Raw genomic sequence first — 16,813 nt, forward strand, 5'->3', positions numbered from 1 at the left:
TTTATCTACCAAAGTAATTTCCTGTCACATTAGACTCAGAAGATATTGGGTTTTACATTAAACTTCCGTAATAGGACGTGATTAAATCTGAGGCTACAACCTTAGGGATTAGCCTAAATCGTTGAAGGTGTGTTTTTACGAAAAGCTCGCAAAAACACAGAAAACATTTGTACAAAATTGCATGAACAAAATTGTATGTAAAGTTAGAGGAGTTGCAAACCCCATCCATGTTTCCATCTTGTTAATATTCAGAATGTGTTTGGTCTCCAGACATAAAATACCACAGTGACTCTTGTTGCAGGGGCTTATGGGCATTGTTACATGTAAAGGTGGCTTGTAAACATGGGCACGTGGAAGAAAACGTGGTAAAAATTTGGTGGCCAGTGTTCTTCTGTACTGACAACTCAAGCCAACAGTGACTCATATGACCGAAGATTCATTGAATTAATTGCACTGACATTGCCTCATCACCAGCAACAATTGCAGGAAGTGAGATGGTGAAAGTGTCAGACTAGATGACTTGCTGTTTAGTGTGTAAATTACAGTCTTGATTAGGTTGTGTACAGAGGACCTCAGTTTGAAGTTGTCACCTGTCAGCTGTGTCAAATCTCGTCCCCTCAGACTCCGTAAGGCTTTGGCTAGGCTGGTAGGGCCTGTGTGAACCCCATGTCTTCTCTGTGTTTACATGTTTGTATATAACAGCAGAACAAACTGTTGGCTGCCCTGTCCAGTCAAAGGGATTTGCTAAGAAAAACAGCAGCAAAGTTGCTTATTAAACACAACTAGCCGTGTTTCTGAGGACCTAAAAATGAGTGTAACACCATGTTGGTGGCTCATCACGGCATTTTCTTGGCTGGCTCAAGTGATTTCACATAATCGAATAATACCCACAGTCCCTTTCTGCGACAGTGTGACCTCAAAAGTCACAACTTAATCAGCCTCATCTGGGTTGCTCTGACAAGTCATATCTAAAATGTTCAAATTAAGGAGGGGAATCAAGGAGAGGAAGAGATTTGGGGATGAGTTTTCACAGGATTCATCTTTTAAATGTAAATTTGATTTATTTTCATTTATTCTTTTAGAATATAATTCAACCCCCACCCCCCATCTCTGCCCCTCCACCCCCCACACAACAAGCAATACAGACAAATAGTACTTTGCTCAGAATGAATGTAAATAACACACACACATTGATTTTGCTTTTCTACATGTAGGTTTATCCTCATCTTGCCCCCACACTCCTCCTCCCCCTCCTCCTCCAATTCATCAGTTTTTTCTCTCTGTCTTTCCCAATCTCCTCACCAGACAAAAACTAAACAGATAATTAAATAAAATAAGATATATAAACTATTAACATTTGAACATGTACCTGCACATACATTATATACACACATCTACAGACACACATCTACAGACACACATCTACACACACACACACACATACATATGCACATAACACACAGATGTCTGCAATTGTACAACTTAAGTCAAAAGCATAAGTATGATTATTATAATTGGTGTGCTATTTCGGCATTCTTAAATCATCAATAAGAGGTTGCCAAGTCCTATGAAAGGTGCTATGTTGTTGATGCAGGTCGTATGATCATTTTTCTAGGGGTAAAAGGCATAATTGATTCATCCACATTCTAAAGGGAGTTAGAGGTCTAGAGTAACAAAACACATATCTTGGAAAAGGAAGACAGCATGACAAATACTTTTTTTCTGTGTGTGTTGACAACTCAGTAAAGAAGGAGAGGAAGAAGATATGAAGATGGAATCATCCGGAATGTAGTCTGTTGGATTTGTGAGGTCTCACAGTATTCTCCTGTCAGTACCTGAACCAGACTCTCCTGAACAGAGAGCTGGGACTAAACAGCGTTCGACTGGATTGGTCATTTGTGCATTTTGGCATGTCAGTGCTGGGTGGTGCCAACAATATTACATCAGTGAACTGAAACTGTATGGGCAAAATTCATAAACTGCAGCTCAGCAATGTAAAATGTCCTTTCTCAGCAATGTAAAATGTCCTTTCTTTCTTTTTTTCAACTATTTTTCCCCTTGTGCCTTTCAGGAAAACAGTGTCATCAATACGCTGTGTGGATACCAGGTGCTAGACAAAGAGGTAACATTCAGTACTTTTTTTTCAGTTGTTATCTGCTCATTAAAAGCTACTGAAAACCACAGTGCTCCAGGCATGTTCATTTCTTTTATTTCATCAGTGTCCAAATCTCTGTGAATTTTTCATTAATGAATTCAAATCTTTGTAGTTTTTCCAGTAGCAGCCAGTCTAGCAATCAACTAAATGAGTATAACTCTTACACTAACCAATATTTAACCATATATGAGGAATATAAAAATAGCACGGGTTGCATATTTGCAGTGCACTACTGTGTATAGCAGTCTGTCGCATTAGTACTTCTGCACACAGTGTGGTAGAAAATAATGTTTCCCAGTTTACAGGCCTTTTGTCTTGAGTGGGTCTTGTGCTGTGTTGTGGTATTATGCCTTTGTTTTTTCTCTGACCTGTCTCCTCAGCGACTGAAGCTCCAGGAAGTTATCTACACACGCGGCTGCACTGATGCTGTTTTCCTCTGGTTTATGGACAACTACACAGTCATGGCTGTCCTGTTGTTAAGCATTTTACTTCCTCAGGTAAGGGCACTCTAAAGTCATGTCATGTCACATAACAACTGATTCACAGTATTTTGACTTATTCATAATGATTTTGTTTGTACTTTATTTTGCTGATTGCCCCTGGATAATCAGCATAAAGTCAAGCTTCTCTGAACTGCTGCCTCAGTAATGGTGTGTTTTACACACGAGTATCATAAATTTAAATATTATCAGTATTTTTAACATACGTATCATTGATTTAATCATTACTGTTATCTTATTAAGAGCCCAAGTACTCACTAGAAGGTCTCATCTGCTTGAGTCATATCTTTTAAATGGGGGAAAATTCATCAGTCTTAAACACAGAAAACATTACCTCATATCATAAACCATTCTAATTATTTCATTTAATGTTTCACCTTTAGAAGAGCATGCATTGAGCGAAAGTAGCTGTGGTAAGCTGCAGTTTTTGCTTTGAAAGCACAGTGTAAAATATGATGACATTCAGAATTGACACTTGTTCCCCTATTCTGGTCTCAGATTTTAGGTTAAATGTAGGAGATGACACTGTTTGCTCTTAAAATCCAAGACTCCAGCTGTGTGTCTCTAGCTTCATATTACGTCTAACAGGACAGAGATACGGTGCTCTGCTGTCATGTGTTCCTCTGTGTGCTGGCCGAACTAACGTGGAATCAGTGAAACATGGGGAGAGGGACAAGCGCTCCAACACTGCTGCTGTGTTCGTTCCATTTCAAATTTTCAGGCAACAAAGTGAAGGTAGAATGAGAGACAGTGATCGACACTAGGGCAACCCAAACACAGACAGAAACTTGGTTTAACAGATATATGAGTGACAGCATGGGATTTCCTGCCTTCCTGTCCTTTAAAAAGTAATTAGTGAACCCCCCCATGCACTGCTCAAATGTAATTGTGTTTATCATACTGCTGGCAGTTTTATTTTCTCATCTGGATAGATGTGTTGGTTTGTTTCTCTCTCTGTTTGCATCCATCACGTGCCCCTGGCAGCACAGGGCATTTTTAACTATCTCTACATCCAGTCCAACTCTTATCACAGCCTGCATCTCTCTCTGGCGTCTCCATCACACACACAGCCTGCATCTCTCTCTGGCCTTCCCTGTCCTACAGGTACACAGAGTACAGACACACAGAGTACAGACACACAGACACACAGAGTTACAGACACACAGAGTACAGGTTTACAGACACACAGAGTAACAGGCACGCAGAGTTACAGGCACGCAGAGTTACAGACACACAGACACACAGTCTTATTGCCCGATGATGACGCTTGCTCTGGGGATGGGGGTTTCAGTGCCGTTGACACTGATGCCACTTCCTGTGGCGGTGAAGGCCACTGAATGAGCCACACACTCGCCTACAGGTGGGGCAAGGGACCCCAGATGTTTGGGTAATGCAGGCTGCCCACTGGTGTCGTTGGGCACATCTTTCGGTCCTCCTCTATTAAATGGTGTGATGTATTTGTTTGGTCACCCTGGCACAGGTGACCTGCCAGGCTGATCTGTTGAGTGCCAGAGGTTCAAGATGGGAAGGGTTTTGTTGCAGCATTTCAGGAGGTCTTTGGTATAGTCCTGATAGCGCCTCTTTTGTCCGCCAGCAGCCCATTTTGCATCGCTGAGTTGCCCATAGGGGGCTTGATGGGGTAGGCAGTGGTCAGGCATGCGAATAGTAAATGCGAATAGCCAGCGAAGATGTTTTTTAGCTACTGCTGCTTCCATGCAGATGGTGTTGGTCATGGAAAGATCTCAGTATAGGGGATTCGATCTTACCAGGACTGGCTGAGGATTTTTTGAAGGTATCAGATGTGGAAGGCCTCCAAGCTTGTGATATGCCATCTCTATGGGGTCCACATTTCTGCCCCTTAGAGCAGAATGGAGACACATACTGCATTGTAGATGACAACCTTGGTACTGACCTTCAGGTTTTTGTTTTCGAAAACCCTTCTGCGGAGTCGCCCAAAGGCTGACAAGGCTTTGTTGACGTGGCTGTTTATTTCAGTGTCAAGGGAGAACTCTGAGGAAAGTGTGGAGCCAAGATAGGTGAACTGGTGGACTACTTTGTTTGAAACACCATTGATTTGGAAACTGGGGTTGAAGGAGGTTGGATAGTGAGTTGTGCAAACTACAGTTTTGTGAATGTTGATCTGGAGACCGACGGACTGGTACAGGCTAGAGATTGTATTTAGGGCACACTGCATGGACTCTGGGCTATGTACCAAGACAGCACAGTCATCTGCGTATTGGAGCTCACAGATCTGGCAGGTCTTTGTCTTTGTAGGGGCCTGGAGTCGTCGGATGCTGAATAGACTTCCGTTGAGGTGGTGCTCCAGGTGAACTCCATCTCTGTCTCCCAGGGCATGGTGGAAGAGGTGGGTAATGGCTGAGAGGAGGAGATTGAACAAGACCGGTGCCAAGACACAGCCTTGCTTCATCCCAACGTCGACATTGAAGGACTCTGATTGGAGTCCTCCTGTGAGGACTCTAGCCTGCATCCCAGCATGCAGTTGCTGCAGGACGGAGAGAAACTTGGGTGGTATCCCAAGGTTGGAGAGCTGTTTCCAGAACATCTCATGGTTTATTGTGTCAAAGGCTTTGCTGAGGTCCATGAAAGTTATGTACAAGTCTTTGCGCTGCTCTCTGCTCTTCTCTAGTAACTGCCGTAAGACAAAGTTCATGTTGTTAGTGGATCTGGGCTTCCGGAAACCGCATTGTGTTTCCAGCAGAGCACTTTCTGAAATGTGCTCCACCAGTCTGTTGAGCATGATCTTTGCCAGCACTTTCCCTGCAATGGAGAGGAGAGAGATTCCATGGCTGTTCTCACAAACTGCTCTGTCCCCCTTCTGTTTGTAGGTGACCACAATGTTGGCATCCTTTCAGTCCTGAGGGAGGATCTCGGACTTCCAGATATTTGTGATCAGGAGGTCTAGGTGGCGTGTGAGGAGGTACTCCCGATGTTTGAGGACCCCTGCTGGGATTTCATTAGGTCCTGCACTTTTGTTGTTTCTCAAGCCCCTAATGGCTTGTCGGATTTCATAGAATTGTGGCAGAGTGTCGTGGTGTGGGAGTGGTAGAGGATCTGGAAGTTTGTTGAGGATGTGGAGATCAACAGGGTTGGTGTGGTTGAGGAGGGTCTCAAAGTGATCTGCCCAGTGGCTAAGGATCTCATGACAGTCCTTGAGGAGAAGCAATAATTTGCTTCCTGGGGCCATATAGGGCATCATAGAAGCCCTGGGTGTTATTGCAGTCTGCAAGGTTTTGAATCTTGTCTTGTGCCTTCTGCATCCACCGGGTGTCTTCCATGATCTGGAGAGCATGCTGGGTTGCAGCTCTTGCTTCAGCAAAAGTCAGTGTGGAGGATCCAGGGTAAGACAGGAGAGTTTTGTGGGCTTCATGTTTTGTTTGCAGGCATGATTGGATTTCGGCAGAGTTGTTGTCAAACCAGTCCTGGTGACGTTTCCTTGATAGACCAAGTGCTTCCGAGGCTGCATCATAGATAGCTGTGCGCAGAGCTGACCCGTCAGTGGATTCCTCCGGAACTTGGTCAAGGTTTCTCGCAAGGAGACGTCAAAGGTTGCTTGTGGTGATGGGGTTGTTCAGTGCTGTACAGTTGAGTTTTCTGTTTGGGGCTGTCTTTGGGCGACAGGATGGAATGTCCATGAGAAGTTTGGATCTGACCATAAGATGATCTGTAAAAGTCCTCTTTGAGTTTATGTTCTGCATTTAGGGTTGACGCGTAAGCACTGATGAGGGTGGCGAAGCGTCGCATTTTAAGAGGGATGTGCCATGTCATCTGCCTTTCGTGGATGCCCGCGGGGGATTCCGGGATCCGTTGCAGTAGTGCAGAAGACTTACACGTTGCTTCCTGGACCCCAGCTGGGGAGGCCAGTGGCAGATGCTGAAGGGAGATTGCAGGCACCCAGTGGCTCGCTTAAGTTTAAGTTTCAGTGATTGCACACACACACTGTGAACAGCGAGCAGTGAATTTGTCCTCTGCATTTAACCCATCCACACCAGTAGTGAACACACACCAGACGTGGGAGCAGTGGGCAGCCTCCTTGGTGAGCGCCCGGGGAGCAGTGAATGCAGAGGACAAATTCACTGCTCGCTGTTCCCTGCTCACTGCCCCCTCAGCATCTGCCACTGGCCTCCCCAGCTGGGGTCCAGGAAGCAACGTGTAAGTCTTCTGTGTTCAGTACACCAAGACTCTTTCTACACCTCCTCGTGGTAACTGGGGCCTTGCAACCCCAGGCTGAATTAGTAGGAGATCTCGGAGCTGCAGTGGTCCCTAGGGGTGTTCCACCAACCACTGCCCCACTAGGTAAAGCTCGGGAGGAACAATGGCTACGGGAGTAAACCCTGAGTTCAAATCTGAAGCTAGGGATAGGCACCAGCAGTCCAGCCAGAAGAAGGAGCGCCCGGGGAGCATTGGGGTTAAGTCCCTTGCTCAAGGCACACAGCCGTGGATGTTGGGAATCAAACCGGCAACCCTCCAGTCACAAGCCCGGTTCTCTACCCTTTAGACCACGGCTGCCCAGCAGACTGCACTAGACGCATCACATCACCCTGCTGACAGTTCAGCTGGCCAGCCCACACACACAGAGTACAGACACAAAGAATACAGACACACAGAGTTGCAGACATACAGAGTACAGACCAGTCCCTCCAGGATTTCGCGATGTGGCAATTGCATCAATTAACGCAAATTCAACTAATCCTTGTGAATTCTGCGCGCCCTTGCAACTTTGTCCAATCAAGTTTCCCGTGAATTTCACCAACCATAGCAGTGCCTTGTGCAAAACACTGAGTCATTCGCCACCAAACTCACTTGTTTTATGTTGTGAAGATGCAGACAGGTGCGAAACTAACATCGCACATTTTACTTTGACTACAACCCCGTAGTCGACAAAAGTAAATGTGTCGTGATGAAAAGCGACGGTAACATTTGTGGGATACTATAACATTTGTGGAATACTGTGTCGGAAATCGAAGTGAATCCGGCGAAGCAAGCGAAGTTGAGATGGCAAATCTCCAACTTTATGCAAATGAGAACTATGCAAGAACCAATATGTTCAGCATGTGACGAAAGCATGGACTTTAAAGACTGCCCAGCTACTTGTATTCATTCGTGGGATCAACGACAGTTAAGAAGATGGAGGGTAACATAGAAGTTGATACTGCCATGGATTGTTTTATGAAAGTAAATCTTTTTACTGTAACCTCAGAGTTCACCAGATTGACATAAAGCGGTGAAAAATGTCAGGCCTTCGAGTAGGCTGGCAAACAGGCTACTATAAAGTAATCTGTCATGTATATCAAATTCATATCATTTAACATAACAGCACTATGCATTTCATGTTTCATTTCAGTTGTCCAATGTGTGGCCCTAGACTTACTTTATGAAAGTAAATATGGCCCTCTGGAAAATAATGTTGCCCATCCCTGGGTCATGGTGTACAAGATTAAAAATTGTATGACTGTTTATTAAAGGTCCCATATTATGCAAAGCCATTTAATAGCTTTGCACAATATGGGACCTTTAATAAACAATGGTTTTGTAAATCATATTTGATGTCATACATTCTTTCATCCCGCCTTTTTCAGCTTCTATAAATCAAGGCCTTCCTCATAATATCTGAAAAACTAAAACTAGCACTAAAACTAAAAGTAGTCAGTTCCTCAAAATAAAAATAAAAATAGAACTACTAACTGAAAACTAACTGAAACTAAACTGAAATCAAAAACCAAACTGAGAGACTAAAAATAAAAATAAAAACTAATGAAAATTTCATCACAACATGCATCGCAATTTTTTTACAAAAGCTGCCGTGAAATCAGGCATTGTAGGCTGCAACAGTCCCAAGAAATCCTGGAGGGACTGACAGACACACAGAATATAGACACACAGACACACAGAGTTACAGACACACAGAGTTACAGACACACAGAGTTACAGACACACAGAGTACAGACACACAGAGTGCAGACTTGCATGCACTGCTACCCTTCTTATCACTGGTCACCTTCACCTTCACTTATCAGGCTGCAAATTAACATATTTCCCTTGAATTACTGAACTGAATCTGAACACACTGTGGGCGTTTTCACCGTTCTCCAGGGAGGTGTAACTGCTGACTTATTTCAGATTTTTTCTCAGAAAGATACAAGGATGGAGATATATTGTAGTGTAAATATCATAGAAGTTAAAACTTATATATACTTATCTAACTTATATATCTTATATATTTAACTTCAGTTTCTGGTCAGATTTCAACACATTTACTAATACCAGTTCATCACTGAAACTTTGAATCATTAAATATATTGGGATCAGTGTTATGTTTTTCTCCTGTCATATCAGTGAGGTGACACCGGTGTATGTTCTATGACTACTTCTGGCAATGCCCTTTTTCCATGACACTGGAGAACAGCAGCAAGGTTTGAGTAGAGTAATGGTAAATCACACAGCACTGGCGTTCCAGGTTTGAGCCGGAGCATTACCACCATCTGGATCAGGGGTCAGTAAGCTGGCTGTGTTCTGGGCGGGTCAGCTGGACAGAGTGCACTTTCTGTCACTGCACTTTAGTGACACTCAGTGGTGATAGGTCACCTGCACCTGTGGACACACCTGCACACTGACACATGAAAAATGAGGGTAAAATCCTTAAAAAAAATGGAGAGTTGGACGTTCACCTGAACTATATAAGCTCCTGACATTTAGTCACCAGCTGTGACATATCATTTTGTTTTAAAAATCAGCTGAATAAACAGAGACAATCAGTAAACATCATACTGTCCAGTTACCACAGTCAGTAAATACCAAACTGTCCAGTTACCACAATCAGTAAATGCCAAACTGTCCAGTTACCACAGTCAGTAAATGCCAAACTGTCCACTTTCCACGGTCAGTAAATACCAAACTGTCCAGTTACCACAATCAGTGGGTACCAAACTGTCCAGTTACCACAGTCAGTGGATACCAAACTGTCCAGTTACCACAGTCAGTGGACACCATACTGTCCAGTTACCACATTCAGTAGATACCAAACTTTACAGTTACCACAGTCAGTAGATACCAAACTTTACAGTTACCACAGTCAGTAGATACCAAACTGTCGAGTTACCACAGTCAGTAGATACCAAACTGTCCAGTTACCACAGTCAGTAAATACCAAACTGTCCAGTTACCACAGTCAGTAAATACCAAACTGTCCAGTTACCACAGTCAGTAGATACCAAACTGTCCAGTTACCACAGTCAGTAAATACCAAACTGTCCAGTTACCACAGTCAGTAAATACCAAACTGTCCAGTTACCACTGTCAGTAAATACCATACTGTCCAGTTACCACAATCAATAAATACCAAACTGTCCAGTTACCACAGTCAGTGGACACCATACTGTCCAGTTACCACAGTCAGTAAATACCAAACTGTCCAGTTACCACAGTCAGTAAACACCATACTGTCCAGTTACCACAGTCAGTAAATGCCAAATTGTCCAGTTACCACATTCAGTAAATGCAAAACTGTCCAGTTACCACAGTCAGTAAATACCAAACTGTCCAGTTACCACAGTCAATAAATACCAAACTGTCCAGTTGCCACAATACCAAACTTATAGAGAAGAGAGGGCTCAGGTAATCAGGGCTAAAACACGGGAGTTTTAAATCTAGCACTTTTTTTCTCTCTGTCCAACTTTCGCTCTCTCAAAAATGCATCCTCTCTCTCTCACTCACTCACTCACTCTCTCTCTGTCTCTCTCTCTCTCACACACACACACACACATCATTTCAAACGTGTTGTGGTCATTGTGATATCTATAGCAGAAGTGTTTTTGTGTTTGTGTTTATTTGCTTTAGAGCTTCAGGTTGTTTACTAGCTGTGTGTAACTAGTCAACCTGTGACAAAAACAGTAATTCCTCATCGATTTTGCCAAATTCGCATTTTATGAAAGGACAATAAAGGAGAAAAAAAGGCCTGTGTGAAATGCACATTTTAAAGAATTATACTTCACCGTCGCTTCTCCCAAATACTTTATGGAAAGAAAGAATCCTTTGTCGATGAAAAGATATAATATTGTGACAGGATTGAAGGAGAGCTAGTGTTAAAGTCTCTGTCTGACTTAGTTGGGAAATACCTTTACCTTAAAAGGAGATTCAGGGCCCACCTAGGCCATGCAGCTAATAAATCAGCATTGCCACACAGGTCTCATCTTTCTGCTCAGTTTTTACAAGATCTGCCCAGGACCTGTGGTGCAGCGTGCATGTCTTCACAAATGTTTATGTCTTCACTCTGAGATTTAAACCTTAAATGTTTATTTTATGGGAGAAAAGGTGCTTAAGTGTGTACACAGAAACAGTTCTGTGGGTTCAATAAGTTGCTTTTAGTGGCAGTCATATCTAAAAGTCAAAGTCAGTGAAAGACAAACTAACGTTGGACATATCACCAGCATCAGCAGAAGAACTGACTCCTGCCTTTGTTCAAAAAGACTCACTGTGACAGAAAGCTTATCAAATACTCACTGTTACAGAAAGCTTATCAAAGACTCACTGGGACAGAAAGCTTATCAGCTGAAATTTAAACAGAAAAGTGAATGATGCCTGAGCAGGTCATTTCCCTGTTCTCTAACACTGTCAGTCAACATGTCTTAACAAAACCCGCTGTCAGTCAGCATGTCTTAACAAAACCCACCAGTTTCCAGGGCGATATGAATTCACTTCAAAGTCAGACAAGTTCTGCTGGGGTCTTTATAAATGGATCTGAGAGCTGGACATACATCTGCCTTATAGAGACAATATAAGACATCAGTGGTGCTATTCATCAGCGTTGAACGGTTCTGTGTGTGTGTGTCTGTCTGTGTGTGTGCAATTTTTTGAGACAAGCTATTGGCAAGCCCTAAAAGTGTGTCGGTAGGAACTGCAAAAATTACCAGCACTAAAACTCTTTTTCTTCCCCTCTCATGTACTTTCTGAAGGCTTTTTCTCTTTCTGTTTGTTTTAGTTTTTTGGGGTGTTTGTAACCTGGCTGTATATCACTCGAGTGGAAGACGCCATTCTGGAATGCCGCCAATACCGGTCCAAACTGCTTGACAGCGGAACCACGGCCAGGAGAAGACAGACCAAGGTTGCCAAGTGGTACAAATGCATGCCGGATTTTGACTGAGTGGCATGTCCATGTCTGTAACTCCCCAAATCATCTGAATTATGAGGCAAAAACATCTGTTTTCTCTAATAACAATTACAAAAACATCTCAGGGCATTTATCACAGTTGGTTAGCAACAGGTAAGAGTTAGTATTTAAAAGGTATGTAGGTAACATTGACATCTTATGTCAAGTTTTTCTTTCATAGGCCAAAAAAAAAACCTGCCTTAAGCTGACCAAAAGCATCAGAGGATTTTTATTCTTTCATTTTTAGTTAACCGAAATGATTCGGGAGTGAACTTACACCAGGATTTTATGATTAATTTCTTTTTTGATTGTATTCTGAGAAAAATATGTTAATCTGAAAAGTGAACATGGTACCAATGGCCATGACCTAATTAACACTGTTGACAGCAAGCAATGTTTGTAATTTTCTCCAGGATTCTTCATGAGAAGACTGTTGCCGGACTGTGTTTAAAAAGAGTTTGTTTGTTCTTGTTTAGTCAGTGTTTCTCGCTCCCTTTCTGTAATGGAGAATTGGGTGTTCATATTCTTTCTGTAATGGAGAATTGGGTGTTCATATTCTTTCTGTAATGGAGAATTGGGTGTTCATATTCTTTCTGTAATGGAGAACTGGGTGTTCATATTCTTTCTGTAATGGGAAACTGGGTGTTCATATTCTTTCTGTAATGGAGAACTGGGTGTTCATATTCTTCAGGGCCATGCTCTGAAGGACAGCAGGGTGTTGGCAAAGTGTCCAGTCAGAGTGAGAAGTTGTCTGTTGGTGTGTGCTGATGCTGTGTGAACCTGTGAATGTGGAAGGGCTCTTTCCTTTCTGATTGTTATACAGGTTCTGTCTAGATGCAGATCTGCTGAGAAGTCTCATTAGGTTAGCTGTTATGTGCTAACACTGTGATTAGAAAGTCACCACTGCTGGTGGTGACTGCACACTTCACCTGTGGGACAGGGCAGCTGTCAGGAAAAGGAATGACCTGTGATATCAATTGCATTGTGTGCACAGTACTGTATCTCTTTTACTGCACTTTAACAGAAACAAGTGTTAGGGACTTTTGGTTTGATGGACCAATCAGTCAGCAGGTTTGACATGTGTATATATGACCCTCGGTTGACCTGGGCAAAGATGACAGATAGTGGACAGGTACGTGAGAACCACTCAGTTTTGCCAATGCACAGTTTCTCTTTCCTTGCTAACAAGCCCACAGTCGTGTCCAAACGGATGAAAAACGTGATTTGTCCAATCACAAACGCACCTCTCAGCGTTGTTTTCATGTCACGGGTTTTATTAATGGAACCTCAGAGACAGATGTTCTGTGCTTTGATTTCAGATGTCTGTCTGTGAAGGTGAAAAGACTGCTGTCATAGTAACTGTATGTGGTTTCTTACATGCAGTTGCTCAGGTTCTGCTGTCATATTAAATGCAAAGAAGCTTTTGAACATTCAGAGAACACTGACACATTTATCTACTGAGGCTTTAAATTGTCTTCATCATATTTCCAGAAGCCTTAAGCTCGTGGATGTAAATGTTATTTGTTTTTTATCTGTTTTTGTTTGTGTGTGTTCCACATATGCTGTGCCTTGAAGTGTGGTCTGAAGAATGATTAAATAAAATATGTTTACAGTGTCCTCCGTGCTGTCTCTTTAGTGGATTTTCTCATTTGTGCCTGTGTCCCGCTGTTCCCAACTCATATGGGGTCTTCTCTGCTTTAAATATTTCAATCATACACAGAGCACATTCTGAGTAAGCTTTGAGTAACAGCTAGTCTTTTCTGCCTGTTCTGTTTTAGATGGAGTAGCTAATGTATTTTCTTTTCAGCTCAGCTCCTCTGCAAAGGTCTTCCTTAATGAAACTTCAGATGTCTTTTCACATTTCTCTTCTGCAGTTGCTGCTTCTCTTCAGTGTTTGACAGGTTGTCCAGTCGGTATGTGTTTGACATTTTCTCATGGCGCCCCAGGTTGGGATTAAAATGGTGATTATGTCTCTATTGATAGATCTCCTGGAACACTGCCATACAAATCCCCAGCTCACTACTCTACTGCTCATATACCCTGAGCCACACCTGGCCACACCTTTAGATTCAAATCACCTACTAATTGTCAAACCACTCATGAGATTAAACAGGTATGTCAGTAATTTAAACAGGTATGTCAGTAATTTAAACAGGTATATCAGTAATTTAAAGAGGTATATCGGCAATATAAACAGATATGTCATGAGTTTAAACAGTTATGTCATGCGTTTAAACAGGTATATCAGTAATTTAAAAAGATATGTCATAAGTCTAAATGAGTATATCAGTAGTGGAAGAAAAGGGGATTTTTTTATGGACTGAATTTGGAAGCCCACATCAGTGAGTGTGTTCAGCCCACACAGCAATGTCTTATTAATTTTTCATTCAGTGTGTGTACAAACATGTCAAGGGGGACTTGAGTGACATCATATGAACAGACATGGCAAACAAGTTGTTTTCATCTCTATATCTTGACTGAGCAAATGGTCTGGTCTGCAGATTTCTGTATGATTTTGTCTGGAATTCTATGGCTGTTATTATGGAAAATCCACTTATTCAGTGGCGCGTGATGCTAGTGGCACTATGGCAACCAAAACATAGCAGTCCCTGTGTTTAGTCTCCTAAGCTGGGCAAGGTGTTTAGGCCTGGCACCCATTTGTGTTCACTCACTCAAGGACAGGCCCTTCAGGTGTCTTAATCCTGCCAAACTTCACCTGTTGCCTGCAGGGACTGGACTCCTCAATGGCTTCAGCTTTCAGCTGGGATTGTCAATGCTCAGCAAGGCTACACACAGCGGAATGCAAAATCTCCTCGGCAATGCTGCATCAACTCTTCATCCAAAGCAGTTTCTCATCTGCCCAGTGGATGTGAATGCTGGCAACTGTTTTTCATCCTTAAAGAGAGATTGGACTTAGATTGAGTGTTGTACATCTTCCCCTCTGTTTTTCCAGAGACTTAAAGACTCAGCAATATACACACCAATATTATTTTATCTGCAAGATCTACTTGCATTTTAAATATATGTTGCAATTTGAAATACTGAAATCATTCTCTCAACAGGCTGGTACCCAGCTGCTCACATGCTCTTGCATTACGGGGTTGGTTTCTGCTCTTTTGTTCACTGAAATGACATGGGCATCAGAGATCTGTCAGTCAGAGGTCACAGGCTTTTGTTTTCAGTGAAGTGCACCATCTGAATACGTGTTCAGCCTTGGTAATCACATTACACCAGGACAGTATGCTTTTAAAAAGAGTTTACCCAAATCTAGAGTCAGAGCTAATTTTACCAAAACTTTCTTTTGGTAAAGACAGACTGTGATCAGAATACACAAATGTGTCTTTTTAAAACTGACTGCACATTTGTTTTTGTTCAGTTTTAGTTCAGTTATAGTTCTCCGATTTGCTACTGGAGTTCCATTAAATGAGAAACAATGCAACATTGTAAGGAACGGGCATAACTCCACTCCAGCCATACTAAATGAGCACAGCCAGATTCCATCTGCACCTACCATATCAACAGAGTACGTTTGACTGCAGAATTAGACAGTGATAGTACCGAATGTTTTGTTCTAATGAATAAGCCCAACTGCCTGACCCTCCTTTTCTCTTTCTCGCACCTGATAAATACGTTTTTAATGAGTTTGTTATAGTTTATGGGCTAACTCTGCATGTACCTAATGATCAGTGAGCTTCCTCTTGGATTCTGTGATTCTGTTAGCAGTTTTTTTTTGTTTTGTTTGACTCCTGTTGTCCTTACTCAGAGTTGTATTATTTACAGGCTATCTGAGTGATCCATACCACTGGCTGAATGATCCATCCCACTGCCTTGTGGGCAGAAAATTAGAAACTGAAAGGAAAATCAGTGAATCACCTCATCTGTTTGTGTCCACCTGCACAAACTCTTAATCTGGCACTGTGTCGCCAACAGTGTTTCACAGTGCTGGAGCTCTAGTGATGTGGTGATCTGCAGATCTGATGGTCTGGGGATCTGAATGCTGGTGTCATTTCATTTCTCAGGAGAGAGAGAGGACCATTAATTCAATATGTCGATTATATAGAGCAATGAATACATCACTGGTGTCCTTTAACAACAAATGAGACCAGAGCTCAATTCTTTACAGCATTTTTAAGGTATTGTATATGTGATGTTTTTGTGGTTGTGGTATCTCTCGCTAGACAGACCAGAGGCCTGGTTCAGTACCTTCTGCTGTTTGATTTATGTGTGGTTCTTTCTTTAGCCCTAACAAGACTGCTTAAAAGTTTTATTTATCAATATTTAGTTGTATATTCTTTTATTGGTTCTGCTCTTGTTTTCTCTAATTTTGCTTGTGTTATTGGACTGGATTTAAAATAGGGGGTCTGTGAGTTATCTTCAGCACAGGCACCAGGACGTGTTTAATGAAAGTTCCAGTTGAAGGAGAGTTTAAAGATATTTCTATCAGTGAAAGAGCTCAGTCTGTGTCAGTCTTCTCACTGGAAATGAGTAGATGGACTGGGCTTCTCAGAGTCTCTGCTCTCTCACATGATTACTATCTACCTACAGCAACAGCAATTTACAATTTTACAATTTAGTTATTTGGCAGACGCTTTTTACCAAAGCGACTTACAATCAGTGCATCAGTCGGATTTCTAATACCTTGTGAGCAGAGATCACAATAAGACTGAGCGTCAAATTGCCCCTTCGCATCGCACCCCTGGAATACTTTGACAAACACAGATACAAGACAAAGGTTTTTTTTGTTGTTGTTGTTTTTTTTTCTAGGAAAGGGAGGTTAGGCATTGGGGGACAGGTGTGTTCTAAAGAGGTGGGTTTTCAGTTTCCTGCAGAAGATGGTAAGAGATTCCGCAGTCTTGACTGCATGGGGGAGGTCGTTCCACCACCTCGGGGCAATGGTGGAGAAGATGCATGGTCGGGAGGAGCAGCTGCCGGGTTCCCGGAGTGAGGGGACCGTCAGTTGACCAGAGGTCGTAGAGCGGAGGGTCCTAGTTGAGG

The 16,813-nt window shown here is 42.5% G+C and overlaps 1 protein-coding gene across 1 annotated transcript in view; it reads left to right on the forward strand.

Annotated features, from left to right (window-relative positions):
• The window catches only part of tspan15 (tetraspanin 15), a 29,467-nt gene extending 17,655 nt beyond the window's left edge, over window positions 1-11,812 (forward strand). Inside the window, exons 6-8 of the mRNA XM_030772869.1 lie at window positions 2,072-2,122; window positions 2,536-2,652; window positions 11,651-11,812. Of these exons, the coding sequence (XP_030628729.1) occupies window positions 2,072-2,122; window positions 2,536-2,652; window positions 11,651-11,812 (330 nt within the window). The remainder of the gene's footprint in view (window positions 1-2,071; window positions 2,123-2,535; window positions 2,653-11,650) is intronic.
• Window positions 11,813-16,813: the final 5,001 nt, after the last annotated feature.

The sequence above is a fragment of the Chanos chanos genome, chromosome 4, assembly GCF_902362185.1.
Source record: "Chanos chanos chromosome 4, fChaCha1.1, whole genome shotgun sequence".
Taxonomy (NCBI): Eukaryota; Metazoa; Chordata; class Actinopteri; order Gonorynchiformes; family Chanidae; genus Chanos; species Chanos chanos.